At 47.5% G+C, this 20,543-nt stretch overlaps 1 protein-coding gene across 6 annotated transcripts in view; it reads left to right on the top strand.

The window, feature by feature from the left end:
* The first annotated feature begins 1,864 nt into the window (after positions 1–1,864).
* Positions 1,865–20,543, top strand: part of SPATA7 (spermatogenesis associated 7) — a 74,460-nt gene continuing 55,781 nt past the window's right edge. For 3 of the 6 annotated variants that reach the window (XM_037900806.2, XM_043549476.1, XM_043549477.1), the window contains exon 1: positions 1,867–2,075. In XM_037900806.2, coding sequence (XP_037756734.1) covers positions 2,036–2,075 — 40 coding nt within the window. In that variant the 5' untranslated portion in view covers positions 1,867–2,035. Of the gene's footprint in view, positions 2,076–20,543 lie in introns of all 6 variants that reach the window. The other 3 variants (XM_043549475.1, XM_043549474.1, XM_043549478.1) reach the window with 2 other exon arrangements.

Genomic DNA, 20,543 nt, shown 5'->3' on the forward strand with positions numbered 1-20,543 from the left:
GGAAAGGCAGCAAACCATATATTTTACCCATAATCAAATTATCTTTTTGGATGATGGGAAGGAATTACTTGCAGACAAAATGATCACATTGTAATGAATATTCCTTTATCTTCCATGTCTCTTTGACATCTTATGCTCAGAAGTGAATGATTTTAATGAAACCCATTAAGGTAGGGAAGAAGCAAAACTCACAGCTATTATAGCATTAATCACTCTAAATAGTCCTGATTTTTTCAGAGTAACTTCATGACCCTCTACAGATGGGGGATCAGTTAGTGAATAATGCCCTGTGGGTTACATCTTACTTGTGGGACTAGAATTTTAATCGATCCCTAGGTCCTTGGCACATGTGTAAACATCTGCTGTAGTATTAGCTAGTAAACCAGTGGTTTACAGCTCATATCTGTAAATTCATAACTAGCTCAACTGGTCGCTCCTCTGGATGGGTTGAAAGTTAAATAGCATATGCAGATATCAGCCTTGGCGGGAGTGGAGCCACAGCTGGGCTGGGGTGGGGGTCGGCAGCCAGGCCAGGTGCAGCTCTGTGCCGAGGCTGGGGACAGGGTCAGGCACAGGGCTGGGAGCAGGGGACACAGCTGGCGGTGGAACGGGAGCAGAGTTGGGGAGGTGCTACCTCCCCCTTTCCCTATGGAGGGCCCCCTGGACATTCCTCCACACACCCCACAGTTTGGGGACCTCTGAACTAGAGCATAGTGTTGTGCATCCTCATCTCTCATTGAAGTCAGGCTTTGTTGGTAGTTGGACACTGCAAGAACAGGGCCTTCAAATTCTGAAGATTCAGTTACCTATTCGTTCCCTGGAGCAGTGTTTCTCAAACTATTGTACTGTGACCCCTTTCACATAGCAAATCTCTGAGTGTGATCCCCCTTAAAAATTAAAAATACTTGTTTATATATTTAACACCATTATAAATGCTGGAGGCAAAGCAGGGTTTGGGGTGGAGGCTGACAGCTTGTGATCCCCCATGTAATAACCTCGTGACCCCGAGGGGTCCCGACCTCCAGTTTGAGAACCCCCGCCCTAGAGGATGATGCTCCTGATAAGGGCTGAGGCTCCCTGGAATAGCAGCATGGGTGCAGCCTGCACTGCCACTGCCTGTGCTGCACCTGAGCTGTGTCTACTGGATGTCAGTCCCCAGGACCATCAAAGCGGCACCTTCTGCCAGCAGTGTTTTAGCCCAGTGGGGCCCCATCTTGGTTTGTTCTCAGTCACTACTGTAATAAACATGCTAAATAATACTTCTACTACCATGGTGGGAGGTGGTCCTTCATGTGTTAATGTTATAGGAATGTTATTGTTAATGTTAATATATTGTTAATGTTATAGGAATGACTCTGGAAAGAAGCAACACAGCCCAGGGCCAAGAGCCCCCCCCCCCCCCCCCCCAAATGCACACAGAGCTATAGACCCTTTGGATAGGGCCACTGGCTACTAAATTACCCATTGCCACAGCCTATTGTGGCTCCTAGCTACAGCCCAGAGATGGGTCAGGCAGCCCCAAACAGGGCCAGATGGGACTTTGGTAGGGAAGACAACAGGGTGTTGTACCAGCCACTAGCCCCCTCCATGGTCATGTCTGGGCCGGCTGCACCTTCTCCATCCCCCCTCCCCCTGCCCTCTCCTCTCCCCTCCCCTCCCTTCTCCATCCTCCTTTCCCCTGCCCTCTCCTCTCCCTGCTCCATCTCCTCTCCCTTGCATTCTCCATCGCCCTCTTCCTGCCATCTCCCCTCCCCTGCCTTCTCCAACTCCTCTTCCTCGCCTCCCTTCTCCATCCCCCTCTCCTCTCCCTTCGCCCCCGCCTCCCCGGGGCTGCCGGGCCTCGAGACGTAATACTCCCGGCGACGCGACCGGGTCCGTGGTCATAGCAACCCTGCATGCGGCCAGAGCGGCCCCGCCCCGGCTGGGGGGAGGGGCCGCCGCTACTCGCGAGCCGAGAGAAGGGGGTCGGGCCGGGCCGGCCGCGCGGGGGCCGGGCCGGGGCTCAGGGAGAGGAGCCTGGGGCCAGGCCAGGAGCATGGGAGTGAGGATGGAGAGCGGCAGCAGGAGGAGCCCAGGTAGCGCGGGGCCTGGCGCCCCCCGGCGGAGGGACGGGGCGGGCCTGCAGGGACTCGCCAAGGGCGAAGCCAGCTGGGCGCGGGGGCGACCTCGGCTGCAGCAACACCTTCGTCACGGGCTGGGGAAGGGGGGGAGACCGATCGCTCCCAGCATCCATTGCTCTACCTGCTCCGACAGGGTGGCGGGGAGGGGGGGAGAGCTCCCAGCATGCATCGCTCCACCTGATCTCAGGGGGCAGGCCAATGGGGGGGGGGGGGGCGCTCTCTGCACCCCTGGCTCCAGCCTGATCCCAGGGGTGGCCCATAAGAACGGCCATTCTGTGTTCCACCAATGATCCATCGAGTCCAGCATCCTGGCTTCTGACAGAGGCCAGGGCCAGGTGCCCCAGAGGGAATGAAGAGAACAGGGCAGTCATCAAGTGATCCCTCCCCTGCCGCTCAGTCCCAGCCTCTGGCAGTCACAGGCTTAGGGACACCCAGAGCATGGGGTTCTGTCCTTGATCATCTGGGCTAACAGGCTCCATGAATGTCTCTAAGGCTACATCTACACTACAGCCCGGCTCCACTCTCTGAGATCTATCCACCAGCGGTCGATTTAGGGGGTCTCGTGAAGACCTGCCAAATCGACAGCAGATCGCTCTCCAGTCAACCCCTGTACTCTACCCCCGATGAGAAGAGTAAGGTGAGTCGATGGGAGAGTTTCTCCTGTTGACCCCCCACGGTGTAGACCCTGCGGTAACTCGACCTAAGGTACGTCGACTCCAGCTACGTTATTTATGTCGACTTACCGCGGTAGTGTAGATATAGCTTTATTCTTTTTTGAACCCAGTTATACTTTTGGCCTCCACACCATCCCCTGGCAATGAGTTCCACAGGTTGACTGTGCATTGTGTGAAGCTTTACTTCCTTTTTTTTTTAAAAAAACTGCTGCCTATTAATTTCATTGCGTGACCCCTGGTTCTTGTGTTTTGTGAAGGGAACAATAGCATTTCCTTATTCAGTTTCTCCACACCATTCATAATTGTATTGTTATGATACCTCTATCATATCCTCCTCTTTAGTTGCCTTTTGTCCAAGCTGAACAGTCCCAGTCTTTATAATCTCTTCTCAGATGAAGCTGTTCCATACCCCTAATCATTTTTGTTGCCATTCTCTCTACCTTTTCCTATTCTAATCTATCTTTTTGTGTGGGGGTGACCAGCACTGCGTGCAGTATTCAAGGTGTTGGCATACCACAGATTTATGTAGTGACATTATGATATTTTCAGTTTACATTAAACACTCATTAGTCGCAACATATTGGTGCCCTTTTTTTATGTTGCTCCTAAGCATGTGTTGCTGTTATGGGGAGTGTCATCTGACCGAAGGCCTATGAAGAGTAAACGATGTTTTGGAAGGGGAGGGGCAGCCACTTTCTTTGGGGCACGGGGAGGGTGGAGTGGGGAACACCAAGTTTGGCAGGGGAAACCTGGGTTTGGCAGGGGAGCCCCCAGTAACAAAATGGATGAGTGAGCTCGGCTGCTGCGGACTTCATGTTCTACCTTGATGAGGGATGTATGGCTGGGGAGGGCACCATGCACAATCTGTGGGGGTGGGAGGGGCTGGCTCCTTACACTGACACCAGACATGGGAGGGGGAAGGGGATAGATCAGTGCCCTGGAGAGGGGGATCCCCCAATCCGCCACTGCAAAACAGCACACCCACACCCTGCCGCCAGCATCCAAGATAGAGGGGATAGCTCAGTGCACAGGGGTCCCTGCTGCTCCCCCAACCTCTTGCAAGCCAGATGCTGAGGAAGGAAGGAGGAGACCTTCCAGCTGCGCTTCTTCTGCTCCCCTGACCCCAACTCGCCTCTCCCCCCCACACACACACACAAATGTCCCCTACACATGCTGTCTACGCAGGCTCTGTCAGGCAGGGTAAGTGGACGGGGCTGTGCCCCTGAAGCTGCACTGAAGAGCCAGGATCAGGAGGGAAGTGGAAAGATGCACCCTGTGAGTACTGGCCCTCTGCTGAACAGGGCCCCCCTGTTGACACCAGCCCCTGAGCTCAGCCCCATCTGCTTTCTCTATGCAGGCTTTGTCAGGCAGGGCAAGTGGATGGGACTGTGTACCCTGGAGCTGTGCTGAAGGTCCAGGATCAGAAGGGGAGTGGAAAGATGAAGTTTTTTGTTTTTTTGTTTTGGGGGGTGGGGAGGGGGGAAGGGGGCCAGCGCCAATGCCTCTAAATGCCCCCCAATCTCTACCCTTGGATTTGATGTCACAACTGTTACTCTTATGTAGCAGCTATGTTGCTGTTACCAAGTGGTAGGGAAAATGTTCATAAGTGGCGGTTGCCACTGCCCATTCAGCGGATGTTCTCGAGTACTATCCATAAGATACCAAGATCTCTTTCTTGCATGGTAGCAGCTAATTTAGACTATCATTTTGTATGTATAGCTGGGATTATGTTTTCCAATGTGCATTGCTTTGCATTTATCAACAGTGAATTTCATCTGCCATTTTGGTGCCTAGGCACCCAGTTCTGTGGCATCCCTTTGTACCTCTTCGCAGTCTGCTTTGGACTTCACTATCTTGAGTAGTTTTGTATTCCCTGCAAACTTTGCCACTTCACTGCTACCCCTTTTTCCAGACCATTTACAAATGTTGAACGGCACTGGTCCCAGTACAGATCTCCCTGCTATTTATGTCTGTGCATTTTGAAAACTGACTGTTTATTCCTGCCCTTTGCTTCCTGTCTTTTAACCAGCTACTGATCCATAAGAGGACCTTGCCTCTTATCCCATGACAACTTTGCTTAAGAATCTTAGGTGAGGGATCTTGTCAAAAGCTCTCTCAAAGTTCAAGTACACTATATCCACTCAATCACTGTTGTCCACATGTTTGTGCCCCCCCTACCCCCAATAATTCTAGTAGGTTGGTGAAGCATGATTTCCTTTTACAAAAGCTGTGTGGACTCTTCTCCAACAAATCATGTTCATCTAGGTGTCTGTTAATTCTGTTCTTTACTACAGTTTCAAACACTATCTGGTTCAGAAGTTAGACTTACTAGTCTGTAATTGCCAAGATCGCCTCTGGACCTTTTTTAAAAAATTGGCATTACATTAGCTATCCTCCAGTCATTTAGTACAGAATCTGATTTAAGTGATAGGTTATGTATCACAGTTAGTAGTTCTGCAATTTCATATTTGAGTTCCTTCAGAACTCTTGGGTGAATGCCATCTGGTCTTGGAGACTTATTACTGTTTAATTTATCAATTTGTTGCAAAACCTCCTCTATGGATTCATCAGTCTGGGACAGCTCCTCAGATTTGTCACCTAAAAAGAATGACTCAGGTGTGGGAATCTCCCTCATGTCCTCTGCAATAAAAACTGATGCAGAGATTTCATTTAGCTTTTCTGCAACAACCTTGTCTTCCTTGAGTGCTCCTTTAGCACCTCAATCATCCAGTGGCGCCACTGATTTTTTTGGCAGGCCTCCTGCATCTGAAGTACTTAAACAAATTGCTGTTAGTTTGTGTCTTTTGCTAGTTCTTCAAATTCTTTTTTGGCCTGCCCAATTATACTTTTACACTTAACTTGCCAGAGTTTATACTCCTTTCTGTTTTCCTACCTGTACTTTGTCACCTTCTATCCTCTCCTTTTTATTAGGATATAGAGAATCCCCAGGAATAAATCCTTCCCTAAGGGATGTCTGTCCAAACCATGTGGCCCTCCACACTTGTCGGCTTTCCCCCAGCCTTAAGTTTAAGAACTTCTTTACAATCTTTTTAATTTTATATGCCAGCAGTTTGATTCTGTTTTGGTTTAGGTGGAGCCCAGCCTCCTGTATAGGTTCCTCTTTTCCCAAAAGATAGGGTGACCATATTTTTCAAAGAGAAAACAAGACCCCACCCCCCCACCATTGCTGTTGCCAGTTGCTGGAACCCTGCCCCCACCCTGTGCCAGGCTGTTGCCCAGTCGCTGGAACCCTGTAGGGGGTCCACATGCTGGAATTCTGCTTTCCCCTACCCAACCCCATCTCTGCTTGCCCCCTCTACACCACACCCAACTTTTTTGACCAAAGTGGTCATTTGTCCTATTTGCTCTTGCCAAGTGAGCAAGAGCAAATAGGACAAAATGCCTCCTTTGTGGGGGGGAGGGAGGGGGGAGGAGTTGGGACAGCTAAGACAGGGCTTAAAAAAGGGACTCTCCTGACCAAAATGGGATGTTTGGTTACCCTATCAAAAGGTTGCCCAGTTACTAAAATGCTCCTCCCTGTACCATTATCTCATCCACATGCTGAGACCTGCAGTTCTGCCTGTCAGAATGGCCTTGCATGTGGAACTGGAAGCATTTCAGAGAATGATATGGAGGTCCTGGACTTTAATCTTATAGCCTAAATTTGGCCTCCAGGATCTCTCTCCTTCCTTTCCTTATGTCATTGTTACCTACATTTACCACAATCACCAGCTTTTCCCCAGCAATGCACATAAGTCTCTCTAGCTGTCTTGAGAGATCTGCCATCTTCACATCCGGCAGGGAATTCACCGTGTGGTTCTCCCAGTCATCACAAACCTAACTATGTATATTTCTAATAATTGAATCCCCATTACTATTTGTCTCTTCCTAATAACTAGGGTCCCCTCCTCTGGAAGAGTATACTCAGTGCTAGATGATATCCTCAGTTGCAGAAGGGTCCCAACTGACGGACTATTGCCCTCCAGTTCAGTTTGATGTTCTTTCCTGAGACTAGCATCCTCTTTAATAGCACAGAGGCTGTCAGACAGTGGGTGGGACAGCTCTGTGTCTTGGAAAGTCTTGTCTATGTACCTCTGTTTCCCTTAACTCCCATCATGCACCAGTCCATCCCATCCTAGGGGCAGCCCCCATACTGGGAGAGCTGTCAGCATGCATCACTCAACCCTGATCCCATGGGGCAACTCCCTTGGAGGAGAGCTCACAGAATGTACCACTCCACCTTAATCCCAGAGGGTAGCCCCCTGGGGAGAAGGCTACCAGTATACCTTGCTCCACCCTGATCCCATGGCACAGCCCTATAGGCAGAGAGCTCCAGCATACCACACCCTAACGTGATTTCATGGAGCTGAAGCATGTTGAAGGGAGTCTGCCAGCTTGAATTCCAGTCAGTATCAAAACTGAAGTTAAAAGTAGTTTCAGATAATACTATACTTGCCCCGAGTCCCTTTGTCAATTTTTTTAGCTTTTCAATCACATTTTCCAATTTTTTTTTTAAATGGCACAAAGGTCCACATAGATCAGATTGCAAAACAGAGATCCTAGTGACTGCAATGCATATAAGCAGCTAATGAAATGAAGCATTGTGTGTGCTTAACTTTATGCACTTTGATTAGTTAAGTTGACTGCAAAGGGACTGCATCAGCACATAAAGTTAAGTATGCACATAAGTCTTTGCAGGATCAGGGCCTTAGAAGATCTGCTTTATAATAATAAATGTACATGTGTTTTTAATGTTAAAAAGTGCTAATATGGTAAAGATTTGAGTTTCTCACTAAACCACAGTTTTCAGGGTTCAGACTCAGGGTATTTGAAATTGACAATTTTATGTTTACCTAGATTATTAATTGTTTATGGTGGAAATAAAAATATAACTTGGATTCTGATTCAATTTTCTTGGCTTTGAGGTTTTTGGACAAGTTCTAATTTACAAATAAGAGGCTTTAGAGATTTAAAGATTATTCTTTGCATGGATTTAATCCTTTGTGACCTGGTCCTGCAAACACTTACGCACCCATTAACTTTACTTCTGAGAATAGTCCCAGAATATATGGGACAAAACAAAAGGAGTAAAGTTAAACACATCTATGTTTACAGGATCAGGCCCTAGCTGTTTTTAAAATGCTCAAGATGTTTTTAGGTCTAAAACCAACAACATGTGCTAATTTCCTAGCCATCTTTTGTGACAATTGTAAAATGAGGGTAGTACTAAACCATGGCTACTACACTATTCAGCACCATGCTGAAGTGCCATAGTGATATACAAGTAAGTTCAAGTCAACAGGGATAACATTACATTATCATGCAGTATATCAGTGGTGTCAGTTCAAATCTATGGTGACACTGACAAGATGATTTCTCTGCAGACATTGTTTTGCCATCAAAACCACAGTTTTAGTGTGAGTTTTAAGAATACTTAGTATTTTTCTGCACCAAATTTCATTTTTCTATGTGTGCCCAAGATTTTTAGTATTACATGCTCTATAAGGTACTTTCAAAATGTTTTTACCTGCAGATTACTCACTCAATATAAAGAAGATCCACTTACAGGCTCACTTCCTTCCCAAATCCTCCTCCTCCATCTCTTACTATTGATTCTCAAATAGTTTTTCTGTGGGCCCATAAGGATTCTGTGGGGTTCTGGTTGTCCAGAGCTTCAGCTGAGACTAGTAGTCTGTAAGATTTAGTCTTCCATCTGTGCAGTGGTATTTGCATGAGTTACTCCTGCTAGTGTGAGTATAAAATATGTTACGAGCATGGAAGAATTAGACCCTTCTATTTTAAATACAATTTTACACTTATTCCATATATCATATGGGACTTCTGTTCATGTCAATGGGAATTTTGGGCAGAGATCAAGCTTTAGGATATTGCCTTAGGTTATGTTATTTTATTTAGTGGTGTGGTATTCTTCAGGACAATATGTGATGGAATGTCTTGGCACAGTTCAAACAAGGGTATGGCTTCTTGCCCTATAAAAAGGTAAAATATTGTTGAAATATAGGGTAGTTGGTTCTTTTTTCCCCCCTAGGATTAATTTGAAAAGAACATGGTTCACTTTTTAAAATTCCAGGTACAGAATTAAACCCAACATTTATTTACTGTACTGATCCCAGAAGCCAGTTAGGTTAGTCACAGATTCGTGTTATTTATGGCCATATAAGGAATATAATCATCCAAATAAATATAATAATTTAAAGCTAGTAGTCTACATTAGGTTCTTTATCTTCCACAGCCTTTGCTGGGCACATTTCTGAGCAGAAATAAAATTGTAGGCTTATTGTTTATCAATGACGCACAAGTGTGCTGTTGCTCTGTTACGGCAACACAGAAATAATTTAATTACCACAAGGATGTTGCTATATTTCTGTAATTTGAATGGGCTTCAAAGTGTACCAAACAAAAATCTTCATTTATTCACAAGTAACACCGGCCCTTTCAGTTCCTTCCCTCAGTGTAGATACTGACACTGCTCTGATCTAACTATGAGCTGGAAGGGCATTCCGAGTATTTACATTCAAATATGACCACTTGTGCATTTCTCTGTATAATACTTTGCTAACAAATAGGTTTTAAACTGGAGCAGGACAATCATATCCTAGGACTGTCTGAGTTTTTGGAGCAATTTTGATTTCTGAAAATGTTCATTGGCCAGTCAGGGCAGTGGAAGAATAATGAATTAGTGATGTCTAAGGGGAAAAAGCAGTCAGAGGCTTAGAAGTAATGTTTGAAAGATAAAGCCATACTTTAGACATAGTCAGGAGAGTTTCCCATTTTGGGGGCAACTCTGCCTTAGGCTTCTGTTCAGCAAAACACTTACAAGTGTATTTAATCATGTGAGTAATCCAATCCCAATGCAGCAAAGCACCCAAATTTGTGCTAAAATTAGAGTATATGAGTAGTTCCATTGAATTTCAAAGACACTACTAGGGAGACAAGGTGGGTGAGGTAATATCTTTTAGTGGAAACAAAAAAAACAAACAAACAACTGACAGGTCCAAAGTTAAACATGTGCTTAAGTGCTTTTTGAATTGGGGACCTAAATTATCAACCATATCCACCATTGCCCACCATTTCCTATTCAGCTGTTGTGGCAGAGCTCCAACCTTGTCCCCAGGGGTCCCATGCTAGCTTTAGAGGCTCTCTGCAACCCTCCACATAGCCCTTCTCTCTCTAGGGCCAGGGATACAGTCTACTGAGCCCTTTTCATCATAAGCCAGCAATGGAGGTTGGTGAGAATTCCCAGTCTCTGTTGCTCCTACAGCCTCATGCCAAAACAGTTTAGCCTCCTGTCCTGACAGGGGCCTGTTTTCCCCTCCCAGGAGGTGTTTCTGTAGTGGTGGATTGGGGGGAACCTAGGAACCTCTTCTCTGGGTTCCAGCCCAGGGACCCTAATGGTGGCAGCCAACCTTTTACTGCCAGAGTTGCTACATTTCCCTACATTCTTCCCCACAGCTCTCCTGCTTCTCCCTTACCTATGACTTGAGGGTATCTTCATTAACCAGCCCTTCAGCCACACTTCCTCTCCTCTAGCTCTCTCTGCCTGACTGGCATGAGCCCTTTTATATTATCAGAGGGGCTTAATTAGAGTCAGGTGGTCACATTAGCTTAATGGCCTCACCTGACTCTTTGCAGGTTAATTGGAGTCAGGTGTTCTCATTAGCCTGGAGCAGCCCCTGCTCTGGTCAGTCAGGGAACAGAAAACTGTTAATCCAGTGGCCAGTATATCTTGACTGTGCTAAACCCAACTGGCCTGGGTCTATCACAATGTGCATTTCTTAAACTGCAGTGATCCTGGGCTGCTTCAACTCTGCGGTGGATTAAGAGTACATTCAAGTCAGTGGAGGTGTGTTAATGCAGTGAGAACCAGCGCAAGTGCTCATTTAGGACTGAATCCTGTAAAGTGCTTTTTACTCTCTACTCTTACTGAATTGCAGACATTTAGCACCTCACTGAATCAGGCCTCCAGGTAATGTGCCAGTCATTAGCATGCTAGTGTATACTATGGGGCCTAGTCTACACCTAAAACTTAGGTCAACCTAGCTACATTGCTCAGGGATGTGAAAAATTTAAACACATGGGAAACATAGTTAAGCCAACCTCAGGCCTGATGCAGACACCACTAGGTCAATGGAAGAAATCTTCTGTCTACCTAGCTACCGCTTCTTGGGGAGGGTTGAGGGTAGAGGTGGATTAAAGTGATTGGAAAAACCTTTCTGTTGCTGTAGCAGGCATGATCAGGCTTGTCTATGCTTAAAACACTACAGCGGCACCACTCAGCACTTCAGTATAGACATTGCCTACGCTGACGGGATGAGTTCTTCTGTCGGTGTTGGTAATCCATCTCTCTGAGGCTATGACTACCCTAGCACTTTTGTCGGTATAATTTATATGTTTCAGGGATGTGAAAATAAAAACCCTTTGAGCAACATAAGTTACACCAACAGAAGCATCAGTGTGGACAGCACTGTGTCGGAGGGAGCCACTCTCCTGCTGACATAGCTACCAGAGCTACCGCCACTCGTTGGAGGTGTTTAATTAGGTCGACGGGAGAGCTCTCTCCTGTCTGCATACAGCAGTTACACGAGTGATCTTACAGTGGCACAGCTGCATTGGTACAGCTGTGCCATTGTAAACTTGCTAGTGTAGACGTGACTTGAAAAGCAGTAGCTGGATTGACAGAAGAATTCTTTCGTTGACCTAGTGCTGTCTACACAGAGACTTAGATCATCTTAACTACGTCGCTCAAGGGTGTGGATTTTTCACACTCCTGAGTGATGTAGTTATGCTGACCTAATTTTCTAATGTAGATCAGGCCTACATTACATGCTGCAGTGCCGTAGCTGTGCCGCTGTAGGGCCTGTAGTGTAAAGAAGCTGCTAATGTATGAGGCTATGCCTAAACTGAAAATGCTACAGGATAGACTCTCACTACAGTGATGGGAGGGGTTCTTCCTGATGACTTAGCGCTGTCTGCATCGGGGGTTAGGTCAGCATAGCTACGTTTCTGAGGTATGGCTTTCTCACATCCATGAGAGACGTAGCTGTGCCAATGTAAGTTTTCATTGTAGACCAGCCCTTAGTGCTCCTACACATTGAGGTAGTAGTGCCAGTCCTGTAGAGCAGCCAAAAGAATGATTACGATTTACTGATGCTTGTGTTCCTGAGGGTATGTCTACACTGGTAGAGTTACAGCACCAGCAGGTACAGCGCCGCTCAGAGAGCACTGAAAGGAAACCACTGTTGTGTGTTCACACTGTCAGCTGCCTGAGCAATAGCATGTTCACACTTGCGGCACTTGCAGCGGTATTCGGAGCGGTGCAGTCTGGGCAGCTATCCCACAGAGCATCTCTTCCTCTTCTGCCACTAAGAGTTGTGGGAAGGCAGAGGGGGCCGCGGGGTATTCTGGGTCCTGTCCCAATGCCCCGTGATGCATTGCTTCGCATCCCAGCAATCCCTGTGCTTCCGTCTACATTTGGTGCCATCTTTCAATGGTTTGTGTACTGCGCGCACTGCCTCTTCGGTCTGCAGGAATGCATCCCACACTGTTGAGCAATATGGTGCTCACTCTGACTAAAACATCATGAGTGGCAGTGGAGTTATTCCTTAAACTACAAAGGCAAGAGGAGTTTGACATTGATCTCGCCATGTGTAGTAGCTGTGACATTAGATTGCTTGTGGCATTCATGGAGGTGCTGACCACAGTGGAATGCCGCTTTTGGGCTCGGGAAACAAGCACTGAGTGGTGGGATCACATCGTCATGCACATCTGGGATGATGAGCAGTGGCTGCAGAACTTTCGCATGAGGAAAGCCGCATTTATGGGACAGTGTGATGAGCTCGCCCCAGCCCTGCGGCACAAGGACATGAGAATGAGAGCTGCCCTGTCGTTGGAGAAGCGCGTGGTAATTGCACTGTGAAAGCTGGCTACTCCAGACTGCTACTGATTGGTTGCTAAACAGCTCAGAGTGGGAAAGTCGACTGTTGGACGTGTATTGACGGAAGAGTGCAAGGCCATTAATCACAACCTGCTCCGAAAGACCATGACTCTAGACAATGTGCGTGACATTGTGGATGGCTTTGCACAAATGGGCTGCCCTAACTGCGGAGGGGGCGATAGATGGCACACATATTCCAATTCTGGCACCAGACCACCTAGCCACCGAGTACACTAATCGGAAGGGGTATTTGTCTATGGTTCTCCAGGCGCTTGTGGATCACTGTGGGCGTTTCACGGACATTAACTCAGGCTGGTCCGGAAAGGTGCATGACTCACGCATCTTTCAGAACACTGGCCTGTTCAGGAAGCTACAAGCAGGGACTTTCTTCACAGACCAGAAGATCACCAAAGGGGAAGTTGAAATGCCTGTTGTGATCCTGGGAGATCCTGCCTACCCCTTAATGCCATGGTTTATGAAGCCATACACAGGGAACCTTGACAGCAGCAAGGAGCGGTTCAACAAAAGGCTGACCAAGTGCAGAATGACTGTTGCGTGTGCTTGTAGCCATAGCCGCAGGTGCTGCCTATATGGGAGGCTGGACCTGGCTGATGACAATATTCCTATGCTTATAGCTGCATGCTGTACGCTGCATAATATTTGTGAAGGGAAGGGTGAAAGCTTCACTCAGGGCTGGAACGCTGAGGCTCAGCTACTGGAGGCAGAATTTGAACAGCCAGAGACTAGGGCTATTAGAGGGGTGCAGCGCGGGGTCATAAGGATGCTTTGAGGCAGCAATTTGAAGATGAAACCACTAATATTTTGTTGCTATGCTCGGGAGTGCAGTGCTTGTAATACTAGGAGATGATTGAGATTGGTGCATGTGATGCACAGTGAAGGTTGAAGAAAATTGCCTGTTGCTTTGCAGGGCTCTGTTTGCTTTAAATTATTGAAATAAAGATTGCATTCAAACCAAATCAATTCTCTTATTAAAAAACAACAACCGGAGAAGAGTGAGAAACAGAAAAACACATCAGCACTGTGAGGAATGGGGGAAGGAAGGGTCCCAGGAGGAGTGGGGGTCCCGGGACAGTTAAAGATTTGTGTATGTCCATGTATCATATGCAACCTTGTCCTTTGGAGTACAGTGCAGCAGGTACTGTACTTCAGCAGGGCTAAACTGCAGAGGGATGGGTGCTGAGTGCAGAGGCTACTGGGAGTCTGCAGCGCTGGAGTGTGACGAGGAAGGAGTGGAATGAAGCGGGTACAGACTGGAGCCAGGAGGTTGATAAGAGTGTATTGGTGGTGTCTGCGGGGGTGCATGGGAAAGAGTTTTGTGACAGCGGCTGCCGGGGAGGGCGGGTGCAGAGCTGCTCGGTTTGCAGTGCTCGTAGTGCCTGGAGTGTGTCCACTTGGCACTCCATAATGTTTAAGAGCCGCTCTGGGGCTTCGTCCTGGCGTGCCATGTTCTCCTTTTGGTCCCTCTTCTCACTGTCCCACCATTCCTTCAGTTCTTGTTTTTCGGCTGCAGAGTGCATCATGATATCACGCCGAAAGTCCTCTTTAGTTCTTCGTGGCCGCTTTCTAATTCTGCGCAGCTGTTCAGCCGGCGATAACAAAGAGGGAGGCTGGGCTCCAAAGGTCATATCTGTGAAGCCAAAATGCAACATTTTACAGAAGCAGTATTGTTTGCAACACACACACCACTGATTCAGTGATTTAAAGCACAGCCGCTATTCACATACCTGTCACTAACTGGCTGACCCCAGGCAAGCACACATGAGCCACAAGATCCTAAAAATGGTGAGTAACCATAGGGGTAGGGGAAATCAGTGTTCCAGGACTGTACTGTACACTTGGCATGTGGCTCTTGGGTTGAGCCAGCACTGTAGGGGGGGCCTTATAATCATTCCTGTCCCCACATTTTCCACAGGCTGTGTTCATTATGGAAGAAATCTCGCTGCTGAGGGTGAGCAGGGAATCAAGGGAGGGTCTTTTCCAAGACTACACCTTCCGCCCTGGCCCTTATGCAGCTCGCCTCTGTGCAGCAATGGTGTCCAGCCCCCCATCCCTCAGTGACAGCAGAGTGGTGCGGAAGCGTTACCCTTTATGGGGCAAGAAACGAGGCAGCTCTGCCAAAGAACCTGTGGCAGCAGATTGCCCAGTATCTCCATGAGAGTTTTGAGGAGATGTCTGAGGCAGATTCCCGTGAAGTGAGGGAGTCAATCAGCACCCTGTTCTGCTGCTCAGACTAGGCATGTGGTTGTACGCGCATCATACAGACTCAAGCCTGCTTTCTGCAACCGTCCTGCCCCCAACAACTCGCTTCAGCGATTCCCAAAATCAAAGCCACTTACCAGGGGCCTCCTCTCCTGTTTGTGCTTCGCCAAGCTCCGACAGCTGTGACTGGCTAGCCTCCTCCGGGGTAGAGAAGAGCTCCTGGCTACATGCATCTCTGACCTCCGAGTCATCCTCTGCCTCTGGGTCCCCCTCCTCCTCCACATCCTGTTCCAAGATTTCCTCTTCCTGGCTCGGTCCACTCTCAACTGGCATGCGAGCCACCGAAGTATCCACAGTGGCCTTTGCAGTGGAGGTGGGGTCGCCACCACATATTGCATCCAGCTCTTTGTAGAACCGGCAGCTCATGGGCGCAGCACTGGAGCAGCAGTTTGCCTCCCACGCCTTGTGGTAGGCGTTCCGGAGCTCCTTCACTTTGACCCTGCACTGCAGCGTGTCCTGGTCTTGGCCCCTTTCTGTCATACATTGTGAAATCTGTCCGTAGGTATCAAAATTCCTACAGCTGGAGCGCAGCTGGGACTGGACAGCCTCCTCTCCCCAAATGCTGATGAGGTCCAGCAGCTCGGCATTGCTGCAAGCGGGGGATCACCTGGTGCATGGAGCAGGCATGGTCACCTGGAAAAATGCACTGAGACCTCTGCATGCGTCATTGAGCAAACAGGAAGGGGACTTTCAAAATTCCAAAGGAATTTACAGGGTGGGGCTCACGGTTGGTCACCTGAGGGCAGGGCAGTAGAGTTCAAACCGATGATCAGAGAGGTGAGAAGAGGCATTGTGGGACACCTCCCAGAGGCCAGTCACAGCACTGTAATCAACCAGGGCGTCTACACTGGCACCACGGTGCTGTAGCCCCGATGCAAATAGCCTTACAACTCTCTTTTTTTCAGCGCTGTGAGTTTCTGTGCACAAAGTGGCTTGGCGGTGTGTACACCTCCGGAGTCACACCGTAGAAAGCTGCTTTACTGCGCAGAAACTTGTTAGTGTAGACAAGACCTAAGGGCTAGTCTACACTGGCAAGTTTCTGCGCAGTAAAGTAGCTTTTTGCACTCAAACTGCAGACATGTACAGCCTGCCAAGCCACTTTGTGTGCAGAAACTCCTCAGTTACAGCGCTGAAAAAAAAACACCTCAACGAGAGTCGTAAGGCTATTTGCGCAGGGGCTCCAGTGCTCTATTGCCAGTGTAGACACTTGATTGCTTTCTGCGCTGTAATTGGCCTCTGGAGCTGTCCCATAATGCCTCAGGTGACTGCTCTGCTCATTGTTTTGAACTCAGCTGCCCTAGAGACATGCTCCCCTCTTCTTTCAAAGCACCGTTTCTGACAGCCATTGTGCGCTATGCTGATCTGCTCCGGGACACAGAGCAAACCATTAATGTGGAATGCTCGTGCTGTTAAACACCAGAGGGGTGTGTGTGTGCGTGTGTATGTCCAGGGAGGGAGGCTGGGGCTGATGTCGGGGTTTCCCCCTGCCTCAGGACTGGTTGTTTCCTGCCGCTGTCTGAACTTATAAGACAGCATCCTGACACACTCTCTGTCCCACAAAACACACTGTCTCTCTCCCCCACTTCATACACACACACACTCCCTGTCACACACACTCCCCCACACACACACACTTCAGTTGAAAAGCAGCTGGTAATGTAGTAGGATGCCCATGGGACAATGGAATTGGGAAACCTGCATCATGTGATGCTGTGCCTGCCCCGTGAGGCACTGCAAACCCTTCCCAAAGCACCCTGCAGCCAGTTGCACAGTGGGATAGTTACCACAATGCACAGCTGTCTTTGTCGTTGTAAGAGCTGCTAATGTGGATGCGCTCCAGCATCACAAGGAGCACAGTGTGGACATGCAACAGCTGTTTATTAATTCCAGCGTTTTAATAAAAGTGGTATAACTTGTGGTGCAGAAACTTGTCAGTGTAGACAAACCCCAAGATGCTTAGACCCACGGCTTTAAACATAGAACACAGCTACCCATTGAACTTTTCTGGGCATTTAGATTCAGTTACCTTTTAAACGAATTTATTTTTTCCTATTTAGTTTCCGTTAATAAATAAACCACTGATTGACACAGCCAGCAGTTTCTGCAGTTGTCGCAAAGCAAGAGCAATAGTGCTTCTTCCATAACTTCCCCAGTCAGCAAACTGAAGCTTTTAATTAGGAAAAAAATTGTAATGATTTTTTTCAAGATTTGCTGATTTCATATAAAAAAGACTCTTGGTGTCCTTTTGTTTGAGTCAGTTTAACACAGGGGCGGGCAAACTTTTTGGCCTGAGGGCCGCATCAGGTTTCCGAAACTGTATGGCAGGCTGGTTAGGGGAGGCTGTGCTTCCCCAAACAGCCAGGCGTGGCCCAGCACCTACCCCCTATCGGACTCCCCTTGCTTCTCACCCTCTAACAGCGCCCCCAGGACTCCTGCCCCATCCAACCCCCCCTGTTCCCTGACGGCCCCCCAGGACCCCTGCCCCATCCACACACATCCCCTGCTCTCTGTCCCCTGACCACCCCTGGACCCTCCATCCCTAACTGTCCCCCACCGCCCCATCCAATCACCCCTTCTCCCTGTCCCCTGACTGCCCCCGGAACCCCCACCCCGACTGCCCCCTGTCGCCCCATCCAACCTCTCCTCTCATTCCTGACGGTCCCCCCCCACCAGGATCCCTGCCACCATTCAACCCCCCATGTTCCCCACCCTCTGACCGCCTCGACCCCTATCCACACCCCTGGCCCCTGACCACCCCCCGAACTCCCCTGCCCTCTGTCCATCGCCTCCTGCTCCCTGCCCCTTGCTGTGCTGCCTGGAGCACCGGTGGCTGGCGGCGCAGCGGCATCACAACAGACGGGTGCGCCACGCGGCACAGAGCACTGGGTCAGGCTGGGCTCTGCAGCTGCGCTGCCCCAGGAGCTCACAGCCCCGCCGCCCAGAGCATTGCGCCAGCGGCGCAGTGAGCTGAGGCTGCAGGGGAGGGGGACAGTGGGAGAGGGACCAGGAGCTCAGGGGCCAGGCAGGAGGGTCCCGCGGGCCATAGTTTGCCCACCTCTGGTTTAACACAAGGTTATTTCATTCATCATATTACTTTCTAATCAATCAATCAATCAGTTAGTGTTATTTTGCTTTTTGTTTGGGATTTTTTTTAACTGCAAAACATAAATATCTTTCAGTTTGTTCATTTTACATTGTTTATGCAATGTGTTAGTAGGTTATTTGTCTTGGAGCACTGAGAGAACTAGCACACTGTTGGGCATTAGAAGCAGATGTAAAGAAGAGCTTCCTGCATGCAATTCAGCATGCCTATTAATAGTACCTATCTAGTTAATGGACTATATAGCGTTACCATGGTACATATGGCAGACACTGATATCTGTTGTAGGAAGCACATCACTTTCATAACATTCCAGTTTTACATCCAATGTAGTTGATTACATGCAAAATTCAAACACAGCAAAATTGGAATTTCATTTTAAATGCATATTATTGAATTTTTTTGGTATTGAATATGTTTTGTTCAAAAAGTCTAGGAAATTACAAGAACTCTCATCCGGCAAACACCGCTCATCTCATATTAAATTATAAAGTTAACTGCATTAAAGTCAGATTAATGATCAAATCTTTGTCACATCAAAGTCAATGGGCGTTTTGTCACTGACTTCACTGAGACCAGAGTTTGGTCCAGGATGCTTGTATTCAGTTTGCATAAACAAAAAAAATCATAGTTAAGACCACTATGTGCTCAATTTTGCCTTTGATTTTAAAAATAGTTTTTGTAGCTTCAAAAGTAGGTGCAGGCTCTTTTCACTTTGCTTCCCATAGGACAGCCACAAACAAGCCTAATACCTAATTTTCAAATGAAATGGAGCTTTTTCAAAGCTGTCATTGCATCTGGCTGGCTCTTAAAGTGAATGATTACAAAATGGCATGTAGGAGTTGAATAATCCCTCAGGAGACCACAAAACCTTGCAGACTTCTTCTATGCATGTGCCCCATGTTTTTCTAAATGATAAAGTGAAATCATCATGCTAGTATAAGTAGAAGTGGTAAACTCCTGGGCTTACATCTTGCTTATTAAGGCCATGTCTACTCTACCACTTATGTTGGCAAAACTTTTGTCTCTCATGGGTGTGAAAAAACATCCCCTCTAGGTGACATAAATTTCACCAGCATAAGCGCTCTTGTGCACTGCACTATGTCAGTGGGAGAGCGTCTCATGCCTACATAGCTACTACCACTCATTGAGCTGGTTTTATTTTGTCAACTGGAGAACTCTCTCCCCTCAGCTTTATGCGGCTACACGAGTGCTCTTACAGCGGCACAGCTGTACTGAGTGCCACTGTAAGCTTGTAAGTGTAGACATGACCTAAGTTTCAGGACAGTACAAATTTTTGTGGACAATTTATAAATCCTATTATAGGGCCTGAGTTTGAAATGCTGACCGACCCTTAATTATTGTAGTAGTCAGATATATGTTACTCTGTCCCTTCAGCATTCCTTCTCACAAAACAGATTCCGGGACAAATTCTTTCCACTTTATTCACGCAAGTAGTCCTATTGAAGACCTTGGGATTGGGAATGTGAAGGCTCAGCCCTAGGTTTGTGAGGTCCTGTGCAAGATACTTGAGAAGAGGTTGGATTGGTCTGTTAGAATTCTGTAATCTCTCTTTCATATAGGAGGTAGAAGGAAAGGATTTCAACAGCTGATAGATGATGATGGATCAGGGGGATGGAGAAGACCTGGGGTCCATATTTATCTTTCAAGGTTGTGGAGGGAGTCATTGAAGGTGGCTGTACTTGCCAAGATGAACACTAACAAAGATGCACTGCTCCCCTTCCCACTCCCATAAAGTACAGGGCCCTATCAGCCATTCAGTTAGCACATGGCTAGGATTAGCCTACAGTCTGTGGGGAGAGTGCATACAAGTGTATATGCCTGCTCCCGTTCCTTGTCAGAAGTATCCCATGAAGCACTGTGCTATAATGACCACTTTGGAGCACTGCAGAAACCAATTCAAAAATTTCCGTCATATCCAAGGAACAAAGACCTAAATGTGCAGTTATAGGAAAGAATAAGTGTCAGAAGGTTCAATGGCAGGAAGGGGGATTTAAATCACTAAATTTTAAGAACGTGACTTAAATCATGACGAAGTTCGTAAAAATAATTTGATAATCTGTGCTAATGCAACTTTAGATTTCAAAATGTAATTGTAGATGGGAATCATCCAGCGAGGGTGTCTCTGGAGGGATCCCACTCGCATCTGTTCTTGGCCTAGTGCCATTCAGTATCTTTATCCATGTTGTGGAAGGAAATATAAAATCATTTCTGGTAAAGTTTTCAGGTGACATAATAATTGGTGGAATGGCAAATAATAATTGTGGGGACAGGCAAGTTATACAGAGTGATCTGGATTGCATGGTAAACTGGGCTCACTTGAACAAATTTGTGTTTTAATACAGCCAAATGAAAGGTCATATATACATCTTGGAACAAAGAATGTGGGTCAG

The sequence above is a fragment of the Chelonia mydas genome, chromosome 6 (assembly GCF_015237465.2).
Source record: "Chelonia mydas isolate rCheMyd1 chromosome 6, rCheMyd1.pri.v2, whole genome shotgun sequence".
Classification (NCBI taxonomy): Eukaryota; Metazoa; Chordata; order Testudines; family Cheloniidae; genus Chelonia; species Chelonia mydas.